Source organism: Fukomys damarensis, unplaced genomic scaffold, assembly GCF_012274545.1.
Source record: "Fukomys damarensis isolate Sample0158 unplaced genomic scaffold, DMR_v1.0_HiC HiC_scaffold_24, whole genome shotgun sequence".
Classification (NCBI taxonomy): domain Eukaryota; kingdom Metazoa; phylum Chordata; class Mammalia; order Rodentia; family Bathyergidae; genus Fukomys; species Fukomys damarensis.
In genome coordinates this window covers 445,702-470,984 of record NW_022900936.1, presented here as the reverse complement: position 1 = coordinate 470,984, position 25,283 = coordinate 445,702, and the positions used below count along the sequence as shown (strand labels likewise).

At 44.4% G+C, this 25,283-nt stretch overlaps 1 protein-coding gene across 9 annotated transcripts in view; it reads left to right on the top strand.

Annotated features, from left to right (window-relative positions):
* Positions 1-25,283, top strand: part of Pcnt (pericentrin) — a 104,587-nt gene that overhangs the window by 17,880 nt on the left and 61,424 nt on the right. For all 9 annotated transcript variants that reach the window (XM_010636382.3, XM_010636387.3, XM_010636386.3 and 6 more), the window contains exons 11-14: positions 3,545-3,719; positions 4,914-5,131; positions 14,713-15,167; positions 16,797-17,361. In XM_010636382.3, coding sequence (XP_010634684.1) covers positions 3,545-3,719; positions 4,914-5,131; positions 14,713-15,167; positions 16,797-17,361 — 1,413 coding nt within the window. The remainder of the gene's footprint in view (positions 1-3,544; positions 3,720-4,913; positions 5,132-14,712; positions 15,168-16,796; positions 17,362-25,283) is intronic.

Genomic DNA, 25,283 nt, shown 5'->3' with positions numbered 1-25,283 from the left:
TGTGGGTGTAGGTCACAGGCGCTTATCTTCTCCTCTTCTAGAGACTGGAGATGGGCATCCATGGTGTCTCATGGCTGGTCCTTCCTGAGTCCTCTCTCCTTGGCTTTCGGGCTGTGCCTGTACCCTTTGTCATCATGTGATTGTCCTCTGTCCTCCTCTTATAAGGAGGACACCTGTCCTATGAGTTTAGGGGCTACTCTCATGACCTTATTTGTAAAGACCCCACCTCTAAATCCAGTCCCATTGTAGGGTTTTGAGATTAGGGCTGTAGCATGAATTTGAGAGGAGGATACAGCTTTGGCCCATCTCAGGTGGTCTGTATCCCTTGGGGTTTTGTTCGTACCCTCTGTGAACCGCAGTCCTGTGCTTGCTGTAATGGTGTGTGGAGCTCCACTTTGTTTCACCTCTTTCCTTGCTGATGTGCTGCCCCTGCAGTTACTGCCTTTGTAGGTACGACCAAGGTGTGGCACGAGATACAACAGTGGAGCCTGCTCGTGTCTGTTATGCTGCATATGTCTGTTTTCCCTGGATTCTACTCTTTACTGGGTCTCTTGCCCTTTGCGGTTCCTGAGATCTCCCAGCACTCCCATTCTGAGATTCCCTTCCCTCTGGTCTCCTTGCTGCCTGGGAGCGTTGCATGCATCTATCGTTTCCCTTGTGTTCCTGCAATGTTCCTTAGGTGGAATATACGAGTATGGCTGAGTCACAGCCTTAATGTTGCACATTCAAGCTTGCTTTCCTGTCTCGTGGTTCCCTGTGACCTCCCTCCAAATGCGGCCTGTGTGGCTCTTAGGTCCTCTCTTGGATTCCCTGAGGTCGAGGCCTCTACCCTGTCTGTGCATTTGTGCTTGTTTTTCATGCTGCGAGCAGATGGAGCCTTGGAGTTTCAGACTTTCCTTTTGCTTCAGTTTAATTCATTTCCCTCTGGATTCTATTATCTTTCCTGGAGCTTCTGTGAAGTTCATGCTTGACCTCCAGAACAAGGCCCAGTGTTTTTATATTTTTCTCTCTCGTCTTACAGCTCTTTTGGTTTGTTTCTGAATGAGACATTTTTCTCTCTGTTAGTTTTTCAGATAAACCTTTTATTGTGTCATTTTTAATTTTCCCCTTTGTTTTATTGTGTTCTTGCTATCCTCTTATTCCAGTTTCAAGGGTGGATGCTTTTGCTCACCTCTTTGAAGACTCCTGTCAGCATTCAGAGCCTTTCTGCCTCCTGTGTGTCTCTGCTTTCTGTCTGCCTGGGTCACACTGTGAGGTTAGACGTGGTGTTCCCTGCATGGAATGGTGACTGTGGCCATCTGTCTTTGAATTTGATGTGAAGCCGTGTTTATCTAAGGTGTGCTTTGTGCTGGCTACAGAGCTGCATGGATCTCTTTTCTACTGCCCAGGGGTCTCTGGCTACTTCCACTTATGGCTCTTTTGGCTTCTGCTGGGGATTCTGCTGCCCATTTATACCTGAGAAGAGGTGGCTGGAGGGCAAGTGGCACCCACCACCTTTTCCATGCCCAGTGTCCTGGTCTACACTGGAAGAGAGTGCCGTTTATCCTTGACTTCTGCCCTGAGCCCCCTTTGTCCACACCCCAGCCTTGCTGAGCATTGTTGAGCCTGTGCTGTGCTCCTGGTCCTTCTCTTCTATGTGCCAGAAATCTCAGCCTCCTGTGCCTCTGTCTACTGGCAGTTGATGCTCATCAGTTAGTCAGTGGCTTCTTCCCGTTTCTTTTCTTCATAGGCTTATAAATTAATTTTTTTCTCTACCATTTACATGTTCCAGAGGTGTGGAGGTGAAGGTGGTGGGTTCTGTGTAGGTGGGCAGCCCAGGTTTGTTGCTGTGTTGAGGCTGTGGTGCCCACCTTTAGTTGTCCAGGCTGTACAGGACCTCATCAAAAAAAGTTTGTGTGATCTTCATCTGCTTGATGGCCAGCATCAATTTTCTGGTTTGCATCTTTGATTATTAATGAGGTTGAGTTTTTTATTTCATTGATTGCTTTTTACCTCTTTGGCCATTTTGCTCTCTGTTTGAATGTTCTCTGCTCTGTTCATCCTTGGGTTGGGTGGGGGTTATTTTCTGCTTCTTTTGTTAAACCTGTCTTTCTTTGGGATGAGGGTCAGGGACCTGGACCTATTCTTCCTTGTCCTCAGCCCTTTATTTGTTCTCAGAGTGAATCAGCCCTCTCCTGCACTTTCTTTGTGTCATGGGAGCAAGAGCATTTCATCAATCAAGATGCTTATTTCTGCAACAGTGCAGAGTATAAGTCTTGCTTTAAAGATAGTTTGAGCTCATTAGAGGTTTAACATTCAGGTTGGTGCAGCTCCTTGGTGATTCTAAGGAAGATAGTATCTCTGCTACATCAAGGGGATTGGGGAGCCTATTGAGCTTTGACTCATTCATTCATTTCCACAAGAGTGCACTGCAGTCTGGAGTAGGGAGGGCCCTGTTTTCAAAAGCAGACACCCATCCTGGGGAGCTTCCTCCTTATCAGGGACATAGAACATGTCCTTGCTCTACATCTGAGCAAGCCTGGCCTTGGGCTCTGGAGGGGGATATGCATGGCAGAAAGGATGCCAGTTAGCATGAGTGAGGCATTACAGAGGAGCCCATGGTGTGGGGTGTTGGGAGTCTTTATGGCCCATGGTGTGACTAAAGCATCAGGAGAGCCTGTGGCATTTGGGGTAGGCAGAGACCTCCCAGCAGAGCAAGGACCTGGGGATCCCTGGAGGGTGGCAGCAGGGTGGTGCTAGTTTGAGTCCTCTGAGGAACAGATAGCAGAACAAGCTTGATGGTGGAGGGTTGGGGAAAATGCCCACTAAAGACACATGGGTGTGGCCAGGGCAGGTAAGCAGAGCTGTTGAACAGACAAGCCAGCCCAGGAGAAGAGAACAAGGCATAGGGTCCAGTGGCAGAGTCAGCTGTGTCACTACTGCAGAGTTTTGGTCAGACTCCGGGGGCACTGTTCAGGTGTCTGTCTATGCGGCTGGGCCCCCCATGGCCATTGTGTTGCCTGCCAGGATGGGGTGATGAAGGGCACACCTGTTACTGGGTGGCAGGTCACAGGGTTCTGGAGCTCAGGAGTGAATCCTAGGCTCAAGATGTGAGGCCAGATGGGGGAGAGACCCAGGCAGGGCAAGAGACATTGGGTGACATCTTGAAGCCAGGAGAGGAAGACACAGCAGTGGATGCTAAGAGTGGATGTCAGAGAAGAGAACATGTTGTGTGCTGCAGAGTCAGGGTCATGAGAGGAGCTGTGACAGCCTCAGACCATGGGGTGCGGTGCTGACTCCCAGGCCACACTCTTCCTGGGGCATCTGTCCTCAGGCTACATACAGCCTTTGCTTCCATGGGTTCTTCAGGCCAGTCTAGATAGTGGTAGGCAGGGAGAGGCAGTGGATGCACCTCTTGTTGAGTACACATGGGATCGCCAGTGTGGCCCAGTGAATTGGGAGAGACTTTCACATTCTCTTTGAACACAGCAGGAAGTGCTGTCCGGGTCAGTGGCTGTGAACAAGGGCTAGACTTGTTAACACTTGTGCTATGGTTCTTCCCTAGGGGAGTGTGGTGTGCTTAGGACCAGCGCCAAAGGAAAACCACAGGCCAGGATCAGAATTGTGTTCCTTCCTCCATGACCTACATAAGGAGGATGAATCAAACAGAGACTCTGTGGGGCTCGAGGTGTTAGAATGGGAGCAGTTCCCAGCTGGATTTTCAGACCAGCACAGCCAAGGTATGTGGCCCATCTCCTGCCAGTGGTTCCTTGTCCTGCACTTGTGCTGCATACTTGGTCTCTGGGGTTTGCTGTGGTGCCCTGCACCCAAGGACGTGAGCAGGTAGTGATGTGTAGATTGGAGTTGGGTGGGCCTGGCCTGGTAGGAGTGCATGCTTCTGGTTGTCCTGTCTGCAGGTAGTTTTCTCCAGCTAAGATAGCACTTTGGGGCACAGGCATTATCAAGCATTGGGAACCACACACCTTTGGGAGGGAGACATTCTTGGGACCCTTACCAGCTTCAGCAGGCTCAGCCCACCAGGCTCAGCTGGTCCCACAGGCACTTCACAGAGGACCCTGACAGGAAGGTGGGCATCTGGCATGAAAAGTGGTGACAGTCCCTCTCCATGCTGCCTGGTGCCAGGCCCCGTGGGCATCCTGCGATGGAGGTGAAGAAGTCAAGGTTGAGGTCTCTACCTCTAGGGAGAGTTGGATCAGGCGCCGCATCAAGGTGCAGGCTGGACTGCTGGGAAGAGGAGCACAGCCCCCTGTGAATCAGGGGCTAACATGCACATGCTTGCTGTTCTTGTTCTTCCTACACCAGAGCTGTTATACCTCTGCCCCAAGGTGTTCAGTCATTGACACTGCTGGGACTCCATGCTGCGCCTGTGACCTGGCTCATCCTCACTCCAGCCCCAGGGCTTGTGCCTTTGTTTCCTCCTCTGTAAATGGTTTACAGAAAGTCCAGCCCACAGATCCAGTCCCTAGCATGACCTAAGGCTGGTCCTTTTGCTTATGTTTTCAGTAATAAGCACATCTGAGGGGTGTGTGTGACTCACTTGGCTGAACTGTGGCAGGGTGACATCACGCCTGATCTGAAGGAGCAACCTGGTTGGGCCAGGCAGCTGCTGTGCAGATGAGGGCACGTGCCTGTTTTTAGGGAAGAGCCAGGCCCCCCAGTGGTGACACAAGAGAACCATGCCCACTTATGTCCCGAGTCAGCACCAGGACTTACTTTCTTTTTTTTTTTTTGCTAATGGGTATTGAACTTGGGTCCTTATGCTTGCAAGGCAGGCAGTGGCACCACTGAGCTAAATCCCCCAGCACCAGGACTTTCACAACTGAGCTGTCTTGCTGCATCACTGTAAGGCCCCTGTTTTGCTGGCAGGGCCTGGGCCACCATGTATAACTGCTCTTGCTTCCTTGTCTCTGCAGAACTGGCACAGGTGCACCCCCAGTGTATGCAGGACACAGCTGTGGAGATGGATGCACAGGTGACAACCAGAGTCCTGGGTTTGGAAGCTGAGCACAAGGTTAAACTTTCACTCCTTCAGACTGAACTCAGGGAGGAAATTGAACTCTTAAAAATGGAAAACAGAAACTTACGTGAGAAGTTGCAGCATGAGACCCGGATGAGAGGGGACCTAGAGAGTGTGAGTAGTTCCCTCTTGGTGAGGTCTTCCCTGCCCCTAGGAGGCTTGTGGTCCACCGAGCACAGGCAGATGGGTCTACCCCAGGCCATGTCACGCCTGTGAGGATGTCTGTCCCCACACCCTTGAAACTGGCTCTTGCAATAAAATGCCAGGGGTGATTTGCAGCACTCACTCTGACCAGTGAGCGTTCTGACTCCCTCTTGGAAATGGCAGGCATCCCCAGGACTCCAGGGAGGGGCTCTGCTTTCTCTGACATTCAGGCCAGTGTCTTAAATGAGGTTCAGTTTCTCCGGATCCTTCCTGGGAATTGTTTTGCAACTGTGGAAAACCTGCACACTGAGTCCCTCTCTAGCCATTTTGTGTGATCACATCACCACAGTGCTATTAGAAATGGATACAGAAGGAGCTGTGTTTTATAGCCAGTGCAGGTTAAGGTCTTTTTACATGGTAGAATGTAGAATCTACACAAACTGATGTTTTTATGTCTTTTGTGTGTGTGTGTGTCTACTGAAGTCTGTTCCCCATTTCATGCTTGAGACCACGTGTGCCTTTGACCTTTGTTCTCATCCCCTTGCTGTTCTCCATCAGGAAAGGGTTTCATAGGAAGCTTTTGTTATCTTATTTGATTACTGTGTTACTTTTTAAACTAAAGCATTGGTAAGGACTTGGAACAAGTTAGAGCACAGGACAGAACTGTGTAGAAAGCTTTGAGGGCCACTGGCAACCCGCAATGGGCAGTACATGACCTTTTTGGGCATTGTTGACCAAAGACTTTCCTAGGTGACTTTAATATTTGCATATATGTGTATTTCTCAGATCCCTATTTTATCTCATAAATCAGGTAACAGAAAATGAGTATGGATTCATCTGTTTCTCTTCTTAAATTTTCAAATTTTTGCTTTAAGTGTTTTGAAGCTCTTTTATGAACATACATATTTATGATTGCAATGTCTTCCTGAAGTTTTTACCTTTCTATTAATGCAATATCCCTTTTCTCTCCTGTATTATTCTTTGTCTTGAAATCCCCTTTCTATTTTGTTAATCTAGCTGTGCCAGTATTCATGTACATTTTGTTATCCATTTACCTTCGCTGTATTAAAAGTAAAGAGAGCTTTGTATGGATAGTATATATTCGGGTGTTATTTAATCCATTTGATAATGCCTGTATTTTCATTAAAATGCTGAGTCTGTATACATGATGTATCTGGACTTAGGTCTACCAGTTAACTATTTTGTTTGTATTTTGAGGCAGGTTCTTGCTATGTAGCTCAGTCTGGCCTTGAAATTATGACAATCCTGCCTCAGCCGCTTGAGTGTTAGGATTACAGGTGTGCACCCTCATGCTCAACACTACCAATCTTCCTTCCGTTCTCCCCTCTCCCCTCCCTCCTTCCCTCCTCTCTCCCTCTCTCCCTCTCTCCCTCTCTCCCTCTCTCCCTCTCCTTTCTTTTCTTGGTTTTCTTCAGACAAGGTTTCACTATGTAGCCCATGCTGGCCTTGAGCTCCTTGCTCAGCCTCCTGAGTGCTGGGATATGCTATCACTTTCACTATGGCCCGTTTTTCTTTTTTTATTGCTGTTTTTGTTCTCTATTCCTTTTTCACATCTTGTGGAGTATCTGAATATTTCTTGGAATTGATTTTTTTCTTTCTTTCTTTCTTTCTCTTTTTTTTTTCTTTTTTGAGACAGGGTCTCACTATATAGTTGAGACTGACCTGGAACTCACTATGCAGCCCAGTCTGGTCTCGAACTCACAGCAATCCTCCTGCCTCAGCCTCTAGAGTGCTGGGATTACAGGCGTGCGTCACCATGCCCGGTTCTTGGAATTGATTTTAATATATGTATTGATTTAAGCTATATTTCTTTGCATTATATTTTCAGTGCCTGCTGTAGGGATAAGGACACGGACTTTTCAGTTGGGAACTCAGCACTTCAGATACACTAGGTCTCATCTTTGCAGATGCACTTGCCACCTCTTCCTTGTCCATGCTGCGTCTTTCTCACCTATTACTTCTCCCTATGTGTAAACTCCACAATTCAGCATTATACGATAAGCTCTGAAAGTCACTTATTTGAAAAGAAAAGGAAAAGCAACCTTAGGCTTCTCTCTCCTTATTTCCTCCTAGAAATCTTAAGTGTGTGTGGCAGTGTTTCCTTTCAGCCTGTAGAGTGTTCCTCAGCATTTCTTGTTTATGGTGTACTGTATAAGCTTTCTTTTATTTGAAAAGGTCTTTGTTTAACTTTCATTATTTTTAAAAATAAATTTTATTTTATTTTATCCCATTCCCCCCTCAAGCCCCCTCTCCTCCCTACGTACAAAAGCAGTTTCCATTTTTTTCCCTTTTCACTTTTTGTGTCTCTTCCTTTCTCTCTCCCTTCTTCCTTGTTCACCTTCCCATTTGAACACTCTTCCCATTTCCCAACATCCATTGTACATCTTAGTCCTTATTTTTCCACATTCAGTTTCTCACACCAGAGAAACAATGCAGTATTTAAACATGTGTCAGTTAATTTCACTTAAAGACTATGGTTTCAAGATCCATCCACTTAGCTATAAATGTCTGAAGCTTATCCTTCTTTATGCAGAGTATTAAAAAAACACATCTTCTTTATCCACTTGTCAGTTGATGGGCCTTTGGGCTGTTTCCAAGATTTAGTTGTTATAAACTGTGCTGTTGAAAACATGGGTATGCATATATTGCTATGGTATGATGCTTTTAATTCTTTTTGGAAGATACCAAGAAGTATAGCTGGATCAAATAGAACTTCTAGTTTTAGTTTTTTGAGAAATCTCCACAATGATTTCCATAGTGGTTTTACCAGTCTATACTACCACCAGCACTGGAGAAGGATTCCTTTTTCCCCACAGCCCCTCCAGAATTTGTTATTGGTTGATTTCTTTCTTTCTTTTTTTTTTTTTGGTACCTGAGATCTAACTCAGGCCCTGCGCTTGCAAGGCACGTGGTGGAACCACTGAGCTAAGTCCCCAGCCCTTGGTTGATTTCTTGGTAGTAGCCATTCTTTCTGGAGTGAGATAGAATCTCAGCATTGTTTTAATTTGCATCTGTCGAATGACCGTGATGTTGAGCATTTTTTCATATATTTGTTTGCCATTTCTAATTCTTTGTCTGAGAAATATCGCTTTATTTCAGATGCCCATTTTTGTAATGGGTCTTTAAATTTGGGGATTCTGATTTTTTTTGAGTTCTTTATATATATAGTCTAGAAAATAGTTCTTTATCTGAATAGCTGGTAAATTTTTTTTTTCCATTCTGTTGGTTTTCACTCTGTTGGTGATTTCTCTTGCTGTGCAAAAGCTTTTTTTTTTTTTTTTTTTTGATACCAGGGATTGCATGCAGGACCTTGTGTTTGTCAGGGAGGCAGCAGAACCACTGAGCTATAAATGCCCAGCCTGCAAAAGCTTTTTTAGTAAGATGAGATCCCAGTTGTTGATTCTTTGTAGTATTTTCCATACAGTCTGGGTTTAGTTCATAAAATCTTTGCCTATTATGTCCTCAAGCATTCTACCTATTCTCTCTTCCAGCAGGTACAGTGTTTCTGTTTTTATATTTAGATCTTTGATCCATTTAGATTTTAGGTTAGTATGTAGTGAAAGATATGGGTCTAGTTTCTATCTTTGACATGTTGAAAGCCAGTTTTTCCAGCACCATTTATTAATGAAGTGATCTTTATTCCAGTGCAGGTGTTTGGCTCCTTTGTCAAAGATAAGGATGCTGAGTGTGTATGGAATTATTTCTGCATCTTCTAGTTTGTTTCATTGATCCTCATGTCTGTTCTTTTGCCAGTATCATGCTGTTTTTATCATGTAGCTTTATAGTATAATTTCAGGGATTGTGATACCCCCTGCCTTGCCTTTGTTGCCCAGAATTGCCTTTGCTATTCTAGGCCTCTTCCAAATGAATTTCAGGATTTTTATTTCTAATTGATTGGGATTGCATTGAATCTGTATAACAGTTTTGGAAGTATGGCCATTTTCACTATATTGGTTCTTTTTATCCAAGAACAAGGGATATCTTTCCATTTTTTGATATCCTCTTCAATCTCCTTTTTTGGAATACTGTAGTTTTCTATGTAGAGGTCTTTTATTTCCTTTGTTAGATTGATTCCTAAGTATTTTATTTATTTATTTAAAATTTTTTTGGATGCTATCGTGAAAGGGATTGTTTCTCTAATTTCTCTCTTCATGTGTCTATTTTTTGTGTACAGGAAGGCTATTGACATTTGAGTGTTGACTTTATATCCAGCTATGCCACTAAATTTGATTATCAAATCTCAAAGTCTTTTGGTGGAGTTTCTTGGGTCTTCTATGTAGAGTATCATGTCATCCACAAATAATGATAATTTAACTTCTGCTTTTCCTATCCTTATTTCTTTTATTTCTTTCTGTTATCTAATTGCTCTGGCTAATGTTTCCAGAGCTGTATTGAACAAGAGTGGTGACAGTGGAATCTTTGTCTTGTTCCTGATTTTAGAGTGAAAACTTTCAGTTTTTGTCCATTTAATATGATGTTGGCTTTTGGTTTGTCATAGATGGCTTTTATCAGATTGAGATAAAGACCATCTATACCAATTTCCTATGGGATTTTCATCATGAATGGGTGTTGGACCTTGTCAAACACTTTTTCTGCATCAGATATTTTTGTCCTTGGCTTTGTTAATTTAGTGTATTACACTTACTAATTTGCATACGTTCATCCCTGGGATGAATCCAACTTGGTAATGGTGTATAATGTTCTTAATGATTTGCTGTATTCTATATCCTATTGAGGATTTTTGCATCTGTGTTTTTTAGGGAGATTCTTGTAATTCTTCTTTTTGGTTGGATCCTTCTCTGGTTTTGGAATGAGGGTAATGGTTGCTTCCAGGAATAAATTTGGGAGTATTGCATCCCTTTCAATTTCATTAAAGAGTTTGAGGATTAGTGGCAGTAGGTATTCTCTAAATTTATTTTAGAGTTAAGCAGTGAATCCATCAGAGCCAGTGCTTTTCTTTGTTGGTAGTTTCTTAATTACATATTCAATTTCATTGGCTGATAATTGGTTTATTTAGAATTTCTCTACCTTCTTCATTCAGTTTTGGTAATTCATATGTATCTAGGAATCTGTCCATTTCTTCTGTATTTCCATCTTATTAGAATGTAGGTTCTTGAAGTAGGTATTGATAATCTTCTGGATCTCTGCAGGGTCTGTTGTGATTTCTTCTTTTTTATTCCTGATTGCATGGACTTGTGTCTTTTCCTTCCCTTTTTTTGATAGGTTGGCTAAGGATTTGTCAATTTTATTTAATCTTTCAAAGAACCAACTCTTCTACTCATTGATTCTTTGTATTGTTTTCTTAGTTTCCATTTCATTAATTTTTGCTCTGATTTTTATAATTTCCTCCCTTTTATGAGCTTTGGGATTGACTTATTCTTTTTTTTTTTTTCCTGTAAGCTTGAGGTTCAACATCAGGCTGTTTATTTGAACCTTCTCTATTTTCTTTTTTTTCTATTTTCTTGATATGATAATTCACCACTATAAATTTCCTTCAGAAGACTGCTTTCATTGCATCAGGTATGTTGTATTGTCATTATTGTTTAATTGTAGAAATTATCTGATTACTTCTTTAATTTTATCTGTGACCCATTGGTTTTTCTGGAGAATGTTATTTAATTTCCACGTGTTTATGAAGTTCTTGTGGTTTCTTTTGCTGTTCACTTCAATTTCTTTGAGCTGTTGTCTGATAATATGCATAGAATGATTTCAGTTTCTTTTCATTTACTTAAGCATGTTCTATGAGCTAGTATTGGTCTGTTTTGGAGAAAGCTACATGTGCAGCTGAGAAGAATGTGTATTCTGATGTTGTGGGGTGGAACACTCTAGACATCTCCTAAGTCACTTTGTTCAAAAATTTGGTTCAGTTCTGATATTTCTTTGTTGATTTTTTGATTAGTTGATATGTCTATATGTGACAATGGGATATTGAGGTCTTCCATTACAACTGTGTTAGTGTCTTTATGATTTTTCATGTCTGTTAATATTTGTTTTGTACAATTGGGTGGGCTATTTGGTGCATACATATTTAGGATTGTTGTCTCTTCCTCTTAGATTTTTCACTTTACCAGGATGTAGTGACTTTGTCTCTCTTAATCAGTCTTGGCTTGAAATCCACTTTGTCTGCAGATAGAATAGCTACCCCTGCTTTTTTCTGGTTTCCTGTGGCATGGACTATTGTTTTCCACCCCTTGACTTTTAGTCTGTGAATTGTTTTTCAATTCAGTGTGTATCTTATATGCAGCATATTCTTGGACCTTGCTTTTGATCCATTCTGAGACATCATTGACTTTAATCAATCTTATGTTATTCTTTTTGCAACTTCTAGCAGCTGCTGGATTAATTTCTCATGGTCCCTTGCTATGTTAAAGAAATTTCTCTCTTCCTGATCACTAACCACAATCCTGTCTTCTATACCTGATATTCTGTCCTCGCATTGGTTCATTCTGCTATGTATACTTTCAATGGAGTTTTTAATCTCCTAGATAGTGTTTGAGTATGTTTTATGGATTCCTTTTCTTTCCTATGCTGGGCATTCATGGCTTTCATCACAGTTCTGGGCTCCTCTTGTATTTTTATCTGTATCTTTCATTCTGGCCACCATATCTGTAGTTATCTGGGAAATTATTTCTGCTTTGAATTTTTTCTAGAACCTTGTTCATCTTCTTTGTTATTTTTGCTTTTACCATTTTAGAGTCCAGGTGGGTGGCTTTGATATTGTTCCACTTCATTGCCTCTGGGGTTTGCCTTTGGTGAGCTGAAAGTCTATGGGGATGTGCATCTTATTTAAGTGTCTTCTCATTTTCTATTTTTTTTTTGTTTGATTTCTGAGTTGATGCTTGTAAATTGCTTATGGCTAATAACTTTATTGCCAGTATTCAGAACCTTTAGGAAATGACTGCTTCTCAGAAGTGTCTTCCAGGTGTAGCTAGCTTTTGGGTTTTGAGTCTATTGCAGGATCCTACCTCTTCAATTTATTGGGGATGAAAAGTTTCTGCCTACTTAGCCCAGCTGCCAGTTCCTTGGCCCTGGCCTGTAGGTTTTTTCCTCTTTTTTTTAGACCCTTGGTCAATCTCAGTCTTGGTATATCAGGAGGAACAATTGATTAGCACGATTATGTCACCTTGGCTAAAGTAGTACAATCAACAATAATAATAGCAACAAATACAGCCTAGGAAATGACAAATTTTAGCCCTTAATATGTTTTTTTTACCCTTAGGGAGAAGATTTAAAAGAGATTAGGGGGTAAAAAAACAGAAGAAAACAAAAAGGAAGAGGTCAGTAGCAAGGCTGGAGGACAAACTTTTGGAAGGTGGTGAAGAAGACAGGTGGGAAAGAGAAAGGGAAAAAATAAAAACAACAGAACAGAACAACAAAGAATTAGAAACTGTTAAAAGAATCAAGAGAACTAAACAGAACAAAACAAGGGCTGGGGATTTAGCTCAGTGACACCTTGCCTGCCTCATGAGTGCAGGGTCCTGAGTTTGATCCTCTGTATTGAGGGGTGGGGGGAAAGAACAGAAAGAAGGAAAAACAGAAAAAAGATAATCCAAAAACATCCAATTCAAGGTGTGTCTCTGCTATCACTATTAGACAACGTTGGCAAATAGAGTCCAGCACCAAATTAGTTAATCCTAGCAAGCTAGCTGCAGCTTCATGGTGGGGTAGTGGATAATCACAGCCATCTTCCTCCTTTAGTTCCTCTGAAGTTCAGGCAGGTTTTTGGCTATGAGGTGAGGTCTGAACCTGAATAACTCATCAGCTGCTACTATTCAATTTGTCCACTGCTCTGATCCACCTGTGTGTTTCTTTGTGGAGGCCTCTGGGGTCGTCAGTAGTCACTGTGTCTATAGTTTTGGCCCACTGTTCCCCGCAGGAGAGTACTGGCTCTGGGAGAGAGTGCTGCTTGGTGCCTTCCTCCTCTTTGTTAAAGTGTCTCTCTCCACTCTCCCTGTAGACTTCAGTTCTTGCCCGAGATCCTTCCTGGGTCCTGGGGACTCCCTTCCTTCTTCTCTTTGTTGCTATATTCCAATGTAAGGACACCAAATCTTGAAGAAGCTCTTTCTCTGTGCTCACCACTCCAGCATCTTCCTGGAAGTTTCTCTCACTTTCATTCTTGAAGAATAGCTTTTCTACATAACAATATTTGAGGTGACAGGTTTTTGTTGTTGTTGTTGTTGTTCGGGATAAAAAGATTTTTTAAAGCCCCTTTCTGCTGATATTTTTGCATTATCTTGGGATTGTTACTGTTGATTGCATTTTTTCTTTACTGTCTGTCAGATTTTCCTGTTTATTTGTATATCCACTAGTTTGTTTGTTTGTTTTTATATCCTCGACATTGTGGATAATGTGTTGTGAAGACACTGAGTTCTAATTGTTTTCTAACAACAGTTGGTGTTTTGGGCTGGGGATTTAGCTCAGTGGTTCCACTGCCTGCCTCGCCAAGTCCAGGGTCCTGAGTTCAATCCCCAGTACCAAAAAAAAACAAAACAAAACAAAGCAAAAAAACAAAAAGAATTGGTGTTTTATTTAGCAGGTGGTTAACTTTGCTGAATTCATACTCCCATACTGCCTCTCCCGTGTTGTGCCAAGCAAGGCACTATTCCCAAGGCTTGCTTTTGGGGTCTTCTCCCTGTGTATAGGTTAGGGGTCTGCCTACAATCTGGGCAGAGGCATGCTTTGTCTTGAGGGCTTTCCTTTCTCACTTTCTGGATCTGGCATTTGAGTGTAGCACACAGTCAATTTCTGCTCTCAGCTAAGCTGTAGAAGGGAGAGATGATGTGGCTCCTATCCTCTTGAGTGTCAGCCTCTGTCTAGGCCAGCCTTCAGTCAACTATCTCCAGGCTTCAGAAGTCACCGGTGTTTCACTTGGGTTTCACAATTGCCATCTCTATGAGTACTAATATGAGCTGCTCAGATGTGGCCAGAATTAGAACTGTTGACTGTGTTTAAATAAGGAGTTGGGGCCAGCCCTACATAACTTTCTCCATTTTTTTTTTTTTTGCCAATGTTGTTTGGTAGTTTATTGATTTATTTTCTTCCTCTGGAAAACCTGGGGTATTTGCCTAGCCTCAGGTTTCCCCTTTATCTACCTGTTCACAGGATATCTTTGGAATTTAATTTAGTTTATCATAGGTTAGGAGACTGGGACTCAGTAGCCCCGTGCTATTCTCATCTCTCTTGGACCTCTAATCCTGCTGTGTTGGAGGTAGCTTCTGCTCTGCAGAAGACCCCATGCTCCTCTTGACCATATCTGACCCTGGTTTTGCTCCACTGGTATTTGTATATTTCCAGGTGTTAGTTTTTTTTCCCCAGGTGTTATTTTTTGTGGAGGCGAAACAGATGGTTTTAAGTTTGTGTATTCTAGGTTCTCATTCCTGTCAACATAAGAAGCCTTCCCATCACTGTGTTCATTGCAGTACCTGTGTGTTGGGGGAAGTTTCCCGATCTTCATAGGTGGACATGGGTCATTTCCTCTAATAATCTTTACCTTTATTTCCTTTCCCCTTCAATAAACTTTTTATCTGTAGGTAAAATTTAATTTAGTGGAAGACCACCAGGCAGAACTAAACAAAGCTCAGGAAAAGATTCAACTACTGAAACAGGAGTTCAAAAAAAAAGAAGCAGAATGGGAGATTGCATGTGAAGACCTAAAGAGAGAAGCTGAAGAGAAGGTGACCTCCATGCTTCTTGAGCTGCAAGAAAAGGCTGAACTGGAAAAGCAGTCCATAATAAGCAGGTTTGAGCTTCGGGAAGCTGAAATGAAGAGCCTTCAGGACCAGCAGGCAGCCCAGATCCTGGACCTGGAGAGGTCCCTGATGGAGCAGCAGGGTCGCCTGCAGCAGCTGGAGCAGGGGCTTTCTGGGGATGATGCTCTTCTGTGTAGCCGGTGTGGTCCAGAGCACCCTGTGGCCCAGCATAGAGGGCATGCCATTCCCCTCCAAGAGGAGGACTACGCCTTCCAGCTGATACTGGCTCAAAACAGGTGGGTAACTCTTTGGGCCATAGGCAGCATGAAGGCTCCTCCAAGGGTGCTCACCAAGGCTGAGAGGCAGGCCCCTGGGAGGGTGTGCAGTGGGACTCAGTAGGCAAGAAGATCTGGAAGGAGGTAGGACAGGTACTGATTTTTCACCCTAAAGCTGCAAGGGGATAGCTCTGTGCTCCATGATGGTTGTCTGAGCTCCTGTGGTGGACGTAGATGGGTGTTCATCTTTTACTCCTCTGTTCTTTATTGGTGTGTTTTAAAATTTTAGTAGTAGAACCTTAAACCTCACTGAGATACCATGTGCACATTCAGTTCATCCATTGTGCTTATTTTGTTTGGTACTAGGGATAGAACTCAGAACCTTGTGCTTTCAAGACAGGCACAGTGCCACTGAGCTATGTCCCTGGCCTTATCCATGGTGTTTTTAACTTAAGTATATGGTTTTTAAAATAAACCTTTTAAAATTTTTTTTTATTTTTTGGTACCAGGGATCGAACTCAGGACCTTGTGCTTGCAAGGGAAGGCAGGTGGCAGCACCACTGAGCTAAATCCCCAGCTCTTTTTTTTTTTTTTTTTTTGAGACAGGGTCTTACTTTATAGTTTAGACTGGCCTTGAACTCATAATGTAGCCTAGGCTGACCACAAACTCATGGCTATCCTCCTGCCTCAGCCTCCCAAGAGCTGGTATTACAGGCATGTCCCACCATGCCTAGCCATAAAATAAACGTTTTTTTTCTAAAGCTTGTGCTTCCCTGAAGTTTTAGATAGATTCAGAATGTGACTATGTTCTTTGCCTCTCTTTGTGTTGGTTCTTCTTAGCCCTTAGTGTTGGGGCTGTGGTGGCCAAGGTGTCCTTGTTAGGGTACCATCAGACATGCTATTGGCTTGGCCCCTTCTTGTCCCTCTGTGCCACCCAACCTCTCCAATGTTACAAGGATTCCTCTGGGGTCAGAAACTTGGGTTGAGGTCCAGACCCATCCATCTGGGCCAGGTGTCTAGCGTCACAGGACTTTAGAGCTTCCTGGTTATGGAAGAGTCACTGAGGGCTATCTGTAGAAGACCCATAGACTTAGACAATGTCCAGTAGGGTTGGCACATGCCGACAGGCACTGATTCTATTGTTAGTGTGAACCACAGGAGGCCCAGTATGTTGTCTGGGCACACAGGGACTCGATGCTTCCCTAGCGTCACTGTTTCAGGCTCTTCTGGCTCCTGATAGGGTTTATTCTTCTCATTAAAAGTGACTCTTCCTGCCTGCCTTGGAATTTGCTGCCATTCTCCTCAGGCCTTTGGGTTGCTGAGTGGCCCCATGTCCCTGAAGGTAGTACCTTTCCTGAGCGAGGTGCAGAGATGACTTAGGACCTGGGCCCAGTGCTGTTGTGAGTGCTGGTTGCCCCTGGTTGGGGTGTGGGCACAGTTGCTCTGTGGTGCTATGTCTTCCCTGTAGTCTGAGCCCTAATGACTCTAGTGGCTGTGGTTCATGAGCTCACCTAGAGAATGGTTAATGCCAGGCTGAGCCTATGAACAGCTGAGGCAACTTCCTGTGTGAAGAGTGGCTGGGTACTAGAGGGAGTGTGTGTAGTGTGGCCATGAGCCTGCTACCTGGCTTCACTCAAAGTTTTGCCTCAGGTTTTTGGAAGAGCGCAAGGAGATTGTGGAGAAGTTTGCTGCAGAGCAAGATGCTTTCCTGCGGGACGCACAAGAGAAACATGCACAGGAGCTTCGGCTCCTACAGCAGAGTCACCAGCAGCAGCTTCTGTCCTTGAGGACAGAGCTGGAGAGCAAACACCAGGCTGAGCTTGCTGAGCTGCTGGCCACCCTGGAGAGCGAGCAGCAGGTGCTTCTGGAGACTCGTGTGGCTGAACTACAGATGAAACATGCTGCTGAGATTAGTGCTTTGGAGACGAGACATTTGTCCAACCTGGATGCTCTGGAATCCTGTTATCTGTCTAAAATGCAGACTGTTAGGGCTGAGCACAGGCAGGCTCTCGAGCTTTTGCGAGCAGACCTTGAGGAACAGCTGCAGAAAAAGGACTCTTCTCACCAAGTGATTTTGACCCAGGAGTTGGAGAAACTAAAGCAAAAACATGATGCAGAGCTTCAGTCTGCACGGGACAGCCTGAGAACTGAAATGAGCACTGTTCATGCAGAGCAACTGGAAGCGCTGGCCAGGGAGCTGCAGGGCGCACACCAGGTGAGGTCTGCATCTGGCCCAGGCAGGTCTCCCTGCCAACCTGCATGCATAAACTGCATGTGAGTGTGGGCACCTGTGCTCATATTTCTCTATATATCTGTGTTGTGTGTGTGCATGTGTGCATGTGTGACTCACACATGTCCGGCAGCAAGGATGACCTCTCTTCTTGCTGTAGAGAATTCAGAAGCTTCCTGAATGGTGCTGGGCACAGTGCTGAGGCACCTGGGACTCTGCATGGCTAGTCTCCTCGAGGCTTACCTGGGCCTGGAATGTGAGACTTGGTTTGGGGCTGCAGTAGGTGTATTTGATTTTTGTGTTGGGTAAATGGAGCTTTGGTCCCCTGTTGCTGATGCTTCTTGAAGTTAAGTGCTTTTGTCATATTTTTTACAGCAGTTAGTGGTCCTTTTGGCAGGCACTTTAGGATTTTAGCTCCAGGGAGTTTTTGGCAAAGTCCTTATTGCTGCAAGCCAGTGCCCATCTACAGATGCCAGGTGTTTGTGATGGTGCATAGGCCTTGTCTATCTCACTTAAAACTTGTCACATCTTCACAATCCCTCTGCCTGTGGAATTTTATCTTTCTGAAATGAAGGAGGCTGCTGTAGTAGTGAGGAGTACTGAGGATCAGGCTCTGGTACACATGCCATACCAGGTGCTATCTCCCTGTGAGCAGAATGTGTGTATTTGGCCCAGATGTGTAGACTAGATCAAGGAGGATGGAGGTGTGCTATTAGGACTGAATTTTGAGAGCTGTGTCTGATACTGCTGGGAGGGTCCCCTGGTGGTTCTTGTACCCTAGAGTTGCAGCCACAGCTGGTGGCCTGTGTCCTGCTCAGTCAGAAGTAGAAGGCAAGCCGGTGCTGTGGGGATGACACTGGCTTCTGCCCTGTGGACTTATACCTATAGGTCTTGGTTAATTTGGTTTAAAAAAAATGAAGTTTTGAGAGAGTATTCAGAAAGAAGAAACATGCGTATTGCATGTGAAGATACATATTTTAGATCATAACTTAGGCCAGGCGTGGTTGTGTGCTACTGTAATCCCAGCACTCTGGAGGCTGAGTCAAGAGGATTGCTGTAAGTTTAAAGCCAGCCTTAGCGACAGAGTGAGTTCAACACCATTCTAAACTACATAGCAAGACTCTGTCTCCCAACACCAAAACATAGACAAAAAAAGCCATGGCTTCACCTTATCAGGCAGATTTTAATTGTTTCAGCTATGTAAAATGTTCTTCACGTCACACATATGGCAAGGCATAGGGGTGACTCAGTGTTGTCAGGACAGGCGTTGTGGGGTGACACCTGTGTGGGAGCCCTCTTTGCGGGAGGAGTTGGCCATGGCCCTGCATGATCAGAGGCAGCTTCTGGAAGAGGAGACGATTATGGCCCTGGATAGGGCAGGTGCTGAGGCAGCACCCGGCTGCCCTGCAGGCAGTGGGAGACACACACATGGCTGAGAGGCAGAAGTAGTGGGCAGAGCAGATAGAGCTGCGTGAGCTGCAGGCACCACAGGAACAGGCTGCACAGGTGAGTGCAATGGTGCACTTCCCACCAGGTGCTGCCTGTGGATGCTTCTCAGAGCTCTGGCACCTTCAGCTGCACTTGGTGTTTGAGGACGCAAGGTCAGGCACCATGAAGCTCTGGACATGGGTGCTAGGGCATCTGTGTTTGAGGCATGTGGCTCCGTGGGGGAGCTGAGTGTTTGTGCTCTGCCCATTGAGATAGCCGTAGAAGCAGGCTGTTGTGCGAAGTGGGCAGTGGTTCTGCTCCATGGTTCTCTGGAGGGCAGGGCTCTGGCCTGGTGTTTCAGAAAGTGGGGGGAACCCTTCAGGTGATGTGCATGAATCGGCCAATGCCCATTTGGCAGCTGGATACAAAGGAATTGATGGCAACTGTGGTTTAGGCAACAGTTGACCCAATGTCTTAGTCACTTTCTTGTTGCTGGAACAAAATGCCCAAAACACATTAACTTGAAAGGAGACGTTTATTTTGGCTCAGTTTCAAAAGTTTCAATCTGTGATTGTCATCATCAAATGCAGAAATGGCCTGGTGGAAGGGTCTGGGCGGAGGAAAGCTGCTTACATCATGGTGATCAAGAAACAGAGAAAGAAGGGACTAGGGATGAAGATGCACCCCTCCAGGTTATGCCCCCAGTGACCTGCCTTCTTTTAAGCTTCTTCTGTCTCTGCATCCTAACAGCATATTCAGCTATGAACTTGTCAGTGAATTACTCCATTGATGAGTACAGCACTCCCATGAGCCATTCACCTTCCAACAATCCCTGCCTCTGAGCACATGACTTTCAGGGATACATTTTAGATCTAGACCCTAACACCCAGGTCTGTGGGGGTAGGGGTGTTTGGGGATCCACATGTGGGTGGCAAAGATGTCTATGGTGTTGTGGAGCCTGGGGGTGGGAAGGCCATGTGGAGGTGTTGACACCATCTCTGTGTGAAGCATGTGGTGGGTGTTTAGGGTGAGCTGCCCTGGGGAGGACACCTGCTGTGGAGGGCCCTGGCTGGAGTCTCATGACCTCTGCATTTGTGTAGGACAGTATTTACCAGTATGGTTTCCCCTATGCAGATACCACGCATGCAGATTCCAACTTAGGTCCCACCCTGTATACTGGGCTTGAAAGATCACAGATGTGTGTACATATGATTCCTATCCCTGTAGACTGCAGAAGCCCTGGAATATGTGGTGATGCTGTCAGAACACTGAGAAGTCTATGGTGACCATGTCTGTCTGAGTGGTGCAGCATTTGTGGTGATGCCTTGAGAGGACTGGGGCAACTAGTGATGCTGTCTGAGTGCTGAGGCACCTGTAGTGACACTGAGAGTTTGGGTGTCTCAGCATCATCTGGGCAGGTGCCCTTTGCTGTAATAGCATCTTCATCTCCTTGCCGCAGGGGATGTACATGGTTGATGTCCTTTGACCTGATCTCTTGTGTTAGCCAATTTCACAGTAAAAATCTGCTGGGATGAGGTGGGTGTGCTGTTCTATGTTATTTTATGTTAACTTTTGGTGGTGGAAGTTTCAACATATACAGAAATTAAGTAACTTGGCAAACTGCTCATCCCATTACCCAGCAGAGAGGATACCAATCTTAGTGTATTGGTTGCCCTAATATAATGTCTCCATGATCCAGCCTAACTTGAAAAGCCAGAAGTCATTACTTCACATTCTTTTTCTTTTGGACAGGGTCTCGCTGTGTAGTTCAGGTTGGCCTTTTAACTCACTGTGTAGCCCAGGTTGGTCTCAAAACTCATGGTGATCCTCCTGCCTCAGGCTTCTTTCTGAGTACTGGGATTACAGGCATGTGCCACCACACCCAGCTGAGAAATCATTACTTTATTTCATCACACTTCCACCCAAACTTTTGCTTTGTCCTGGCTGGAGTTGTATAAAGCATTTCTGTGATGTGGACTCATGTGCTCTTGTTTGCTGTGTCCACAGGGAAGGTCTGTGACATGGTTAGACTTGCCATGTTTGTGGAATACCTCCTCTGCTGTCTCCTCAGCTCTCCCTCAGCTCTCCCCCAGGATCCTCCCTGAGATTCCAGTGCCATTGTCCCAAAATAGCAGGGACACACTGTTCTTGGTGTGTGGCTGGGCTCTGTCTGGGCCATAAATATCACTGCACCTGTCTGAAGAGCAAGGTTGCTGTTAGTAGCCTCCTTTAGCTTGCTCATGAGCTGATTGGGTTACTTCTGTTACTGCCCTTTGGAGTGGGTTTGTGAGAAATGTTCTCTGAAACTGTAAGCCTGCTTTCTTTTTTTCTGTTTTTGGTACTGGGGATCTGTTTTGGTACAAGGACCTTGTGCTTTCAAGGCAGGCAGCGGAACCATGGAGCTAAATCCCCGGCCTTTGCTTTCTTTTGGAGGAAGCATGTGTCCCGTGAAGAAGCCTGGACTGTTGACACTAGACAAGGTTCTAGGGAACAGGAGTTGGGCATGTGTGGCCAGCAGTGATTGAGCAGGTCTGCTTTGTCTTTTTCCTTATAAAAACCAAACCTCTTTGTAGGTTAGTGTTTGAAAATGTTGAGAGGACCTGTGGTTAGTTTAGATGTGCTTTGAATATTTCCAAATTTTCTGTCAGTGAACTTCATTTCTTACAGTGGTGTTCTGCCCCTTCTTTTCCAGGCCTATATATTATGTTTCATAATCACTAAGATATGTATGGTAGCCCGGTGTGGTGCTACATGCCATAATCCCAACATTCAAATCATTGCTTGCCAGTGCCCCTGTGACACTGCTCTGCTCACATGCCTAGGAACTTCCTGGCACACCTGCATGTATCCTGTGCTTATTGCAGAGCTTCCACAGGCTGGGCATTCTGTATGGGGTGGGTCTGGTGTTTGGAAGGTTGGCCCTCGCCTCCACATGTCAAGCCATCTGTGCTTGCTGTCTGCCCCATTTGTACTGCTTTGTCACACCTCACTGGTCTAAGGAAGCTGCCATCAAGCATTCCTGAGACAGTGAAAGGGGAGGAGAAATGCCATGAGCTAGTGTCACAGGGATGTGACTCCCAGACTCTTAGATGTCCAGTGTGCTGAGTTTGTGTTTCTTGATAACCAAAGGATGGATACAAGGACAAAGGAGATTACGAGTGGGACAAGTTTATTGTGAGAAAGTTCCTCAGAGACAGGAGGGGTCCCAAAAGTGTTTTGCCACTCAGACTCTTTATCTGGGAGATTTTATACATGAAAATAACCACATCTCAGGCCATTCTGGCCCAAGCTGAGGCTAACCTATGGGGTTACAAGTATAGTTGCTTAGCTGATAATGTATCTAATAGAGAAGCCAGGCATGTAGCAAGGATATATGTTGGGCATCACTAACTTCAGCTTATCTATAACTTCTAATGTAGAAAGATCAAAGGCATTTTGGGGAAGGGATAGAAGTCTGAGTCAGGGTGCTGTGGTCACCCACTTGTGTATCTGATGCCTTATTTGAGCTCACTGGACTAGGTGGTTCTGATTACAATACAATCTCAAGGTGCTGTTTATCTCTAGGGAGGCCTGCAGAACTGGCTCTCTTTTAGTTTGTCTTCAGCCACAATTTCGATGTCTCATTTTCTGCATTGACTCCTTTGAGGGCCTGGTCCCTCTCTGAGGGCCTGCTCTCTCCACTGACTGCCCATTAATTTCTAACTTAGCTGTCTATAGTACTGAGCCTCCAGTAGAGCAGACCTGCAGCTCTGCACAATGTCCACATGTGTGGCTGTGTGCCTTGTGGTTGGCTTTCTCTGCCAGAAGCTCTGAAAGCCAGCACACCTCTTTTTGTGGTGAGGCCAAGAGGGCCGCTGTCTATGCTTCTGTGTAGGTTGGGAAGGTGAGATTCTACGGGCCAGGGTGAGGATCTTGCTCTTGGCTTCGTCCTTTGTGCTCGAGGAGAAGTTTGCTTTAATGCATTTTTACACATTGGGCTGCTGTGAATGATTTTTGTCTGAAGAAAGTGCTCTGTGGCTCAGGAATGCTTTCAGGACACCACTGACTTCAGGATTTCTGTTAGGACTCTGAGCAGTGGAAAGTGCCAGGAGGAAGCGCCTGCTTCCAGTCCCATCCTGTGGGCTTATATCCAGCTGTACTCTTAATTGTGATTTATTATTTGCTTCATAGGGTTGCCTTTTCTTAAATATTAATTTTTCCTGTTTTTTCAGAATGAAAGTGTTGTTTGAGTGCTTGTGTCAGCGAAGAGAAGGGAATGTGGCCTCTGGGGCTTAGGTTCCTGTCCTTTGGCCTGAAGGGCAGCTCCTGAGTCCACCTAGCACTGTGGGTAGTGAGCAAAGAATCACAGGCAGCATCCTTCTGCCTAGGCCTAGGAGGTGGTTAGGAAACCCAGGGGCAGTTAAAGTACTTGGGAAACTTCATAGTGTCCTAACTTGAAGGTGCCCTGAATCTTTCCTTTTGAGGAATGGTAAGTCTGTTGCAAAAGAGAAAGTTTATGAAGTTATCTGACTTAATTCAAAACAGGTCTTTAGAACTTGAAAGTATGGCTTTAGTGCTGTGCCACATGAGATGTATTTTGTGATAGCTGAGACTGAGGCCACTTGCACAAGTTCAGACAGGCCTGAAAGTTCTTCCCAGCCTCCTCCCTGTGCTTTATCACACTCAAAAGATAGAAATTGGTGTCTGGTGTCAAAAAAAATCCATGTGCCTACTGAAACCACTGCCACAGTCAGCTGCCTAACCAGGAGTGTGGTGCTGGCTGGCTCTTCCAACAGCTGCTCCCTCCTGGCCGGTCTCCCTGAGCAGCAGGTTATATAGCTGTGCTGACCTGTTGCTAACCCTTCCCAACTGCAGCATAAAGAAATTTCATTTGCAGTTTATTTCTGTACCTGAGATTAAATTCAGGACCTTGCGCTTGTGAGGCAGGTGTGGCACCACTGAGCTAAATCCCTGGCCCAGTTATTTTTTATATGCAAAGTTAAAAGACAGTTTTACTGTCTTAGAAACTGGATTTTCAGTATATCCACAGAGTATCAACACCATGTGATTCTAGAGCCTTTCATTCCCTACTTCCTCATCCTTTGCAGCCTCTGGGTCACTCTCTGTGGGTTTTCCTTCTCTGAACATTTATCATGGAATTGTATGGTCTGTTGTGTCTGGCTTTTTTCTGGGTTCACACATGTTCAGGCATATCATATGTCAGCATTTGAGAGCTGTTCCCTATATGTGTTATGTCTTTTTTTGGTTCTGTGTTCTTTTGTTATTGTCTTCTTTTCATTTTAATTTTCTTGTTTTGTTTTTGTTTTTGATACCAGGGATCAAACTCAGGACCTTATGCTTGCAAGGCAGGCACAATGCCACTGAGCTAAATCCCTAGCCCTAATTTCCTTGTTTAATATGTATGCATAGAGGTATGTATGTATGTATAAAACATACATATTTTGTATATGTATAAAATACATATTTAATATATGTGTGTTTATAAAACTACATATGTATGTGCACTTGGGTTTGAACCTAGGACCTTAGCTCTGAGCTGTATCACCAGCCCTTTTTTAAAAAATGTAATTATTTTATTATTTTAATTTAATTTTTTGAGATGGATCTGGCTGGCCTTGAACTTACTGTGTAGCCCATGCTGGCCTCAGACTTGCAGAGATCCTCTTGCCTCAGCCTCTCGGGTGCTAGGATTACAGGCAACCACCACCATGCCCAGAACCAGCCCTTTAAAAAAAATTTTATTGCCGGGAATGTAGCTTAGTGGCACAGTGTCTGCCTGGCAAGTGCATAAGGTCCTGAGTTTGATTCCTGGTACTGAGGAGGAAAGAAAAAGTGGGGGAAACGTATCCATTTTGGCAGTATTGCTTCTCCCTATCCTGCAACAGAAATATCTTTCCATTTTCTGATGTCCTCTTTGATTTTCTTTTTCCGAGTAATAGTTTTCATTGTAGAGATCTTTCACAGCCTTAATTAGGTTAATTCCCAGGTATTTAATTTTTCTTGGTCTAGTGTGAATGATACTGTTTTCCTAGTTCCTTTCTCAGTGATTTCATTATTGGTGTATAGGAATGCTATTATTGTATGTTGATTTTGTATCCTACTGCAGTGCTGAATTTGGTTACGGCAGGAGTCTTTTGGTGGAATGTTTTGGGTCTTCTGTGCAGAATGTCATGCTATCTGCAAATAATAATTTTACGTCTTCCTGTCTTACACATATTACTTTTATTTCTTTCTCTTGCCTGATTGCTGTGGCTTGTTTCGAGTATTATGTTGAACAGAAGTGATGATAGTGGTCATCCTTGTCTGTCTTTATCCTGACTGTAAGGGGGAATGCTTTTGGCTTTTCCCCATTTAATATGATATTGGCTGTTGGTTTCTCATAGATCGCTTTTATCAGTTTCAGGTAAGGTCCTTTTTTTACTGTCTTCTTCGGAGTTTTTATCATGAATATGTGTTGGATTTTGTCAAAAGCTTTTTTT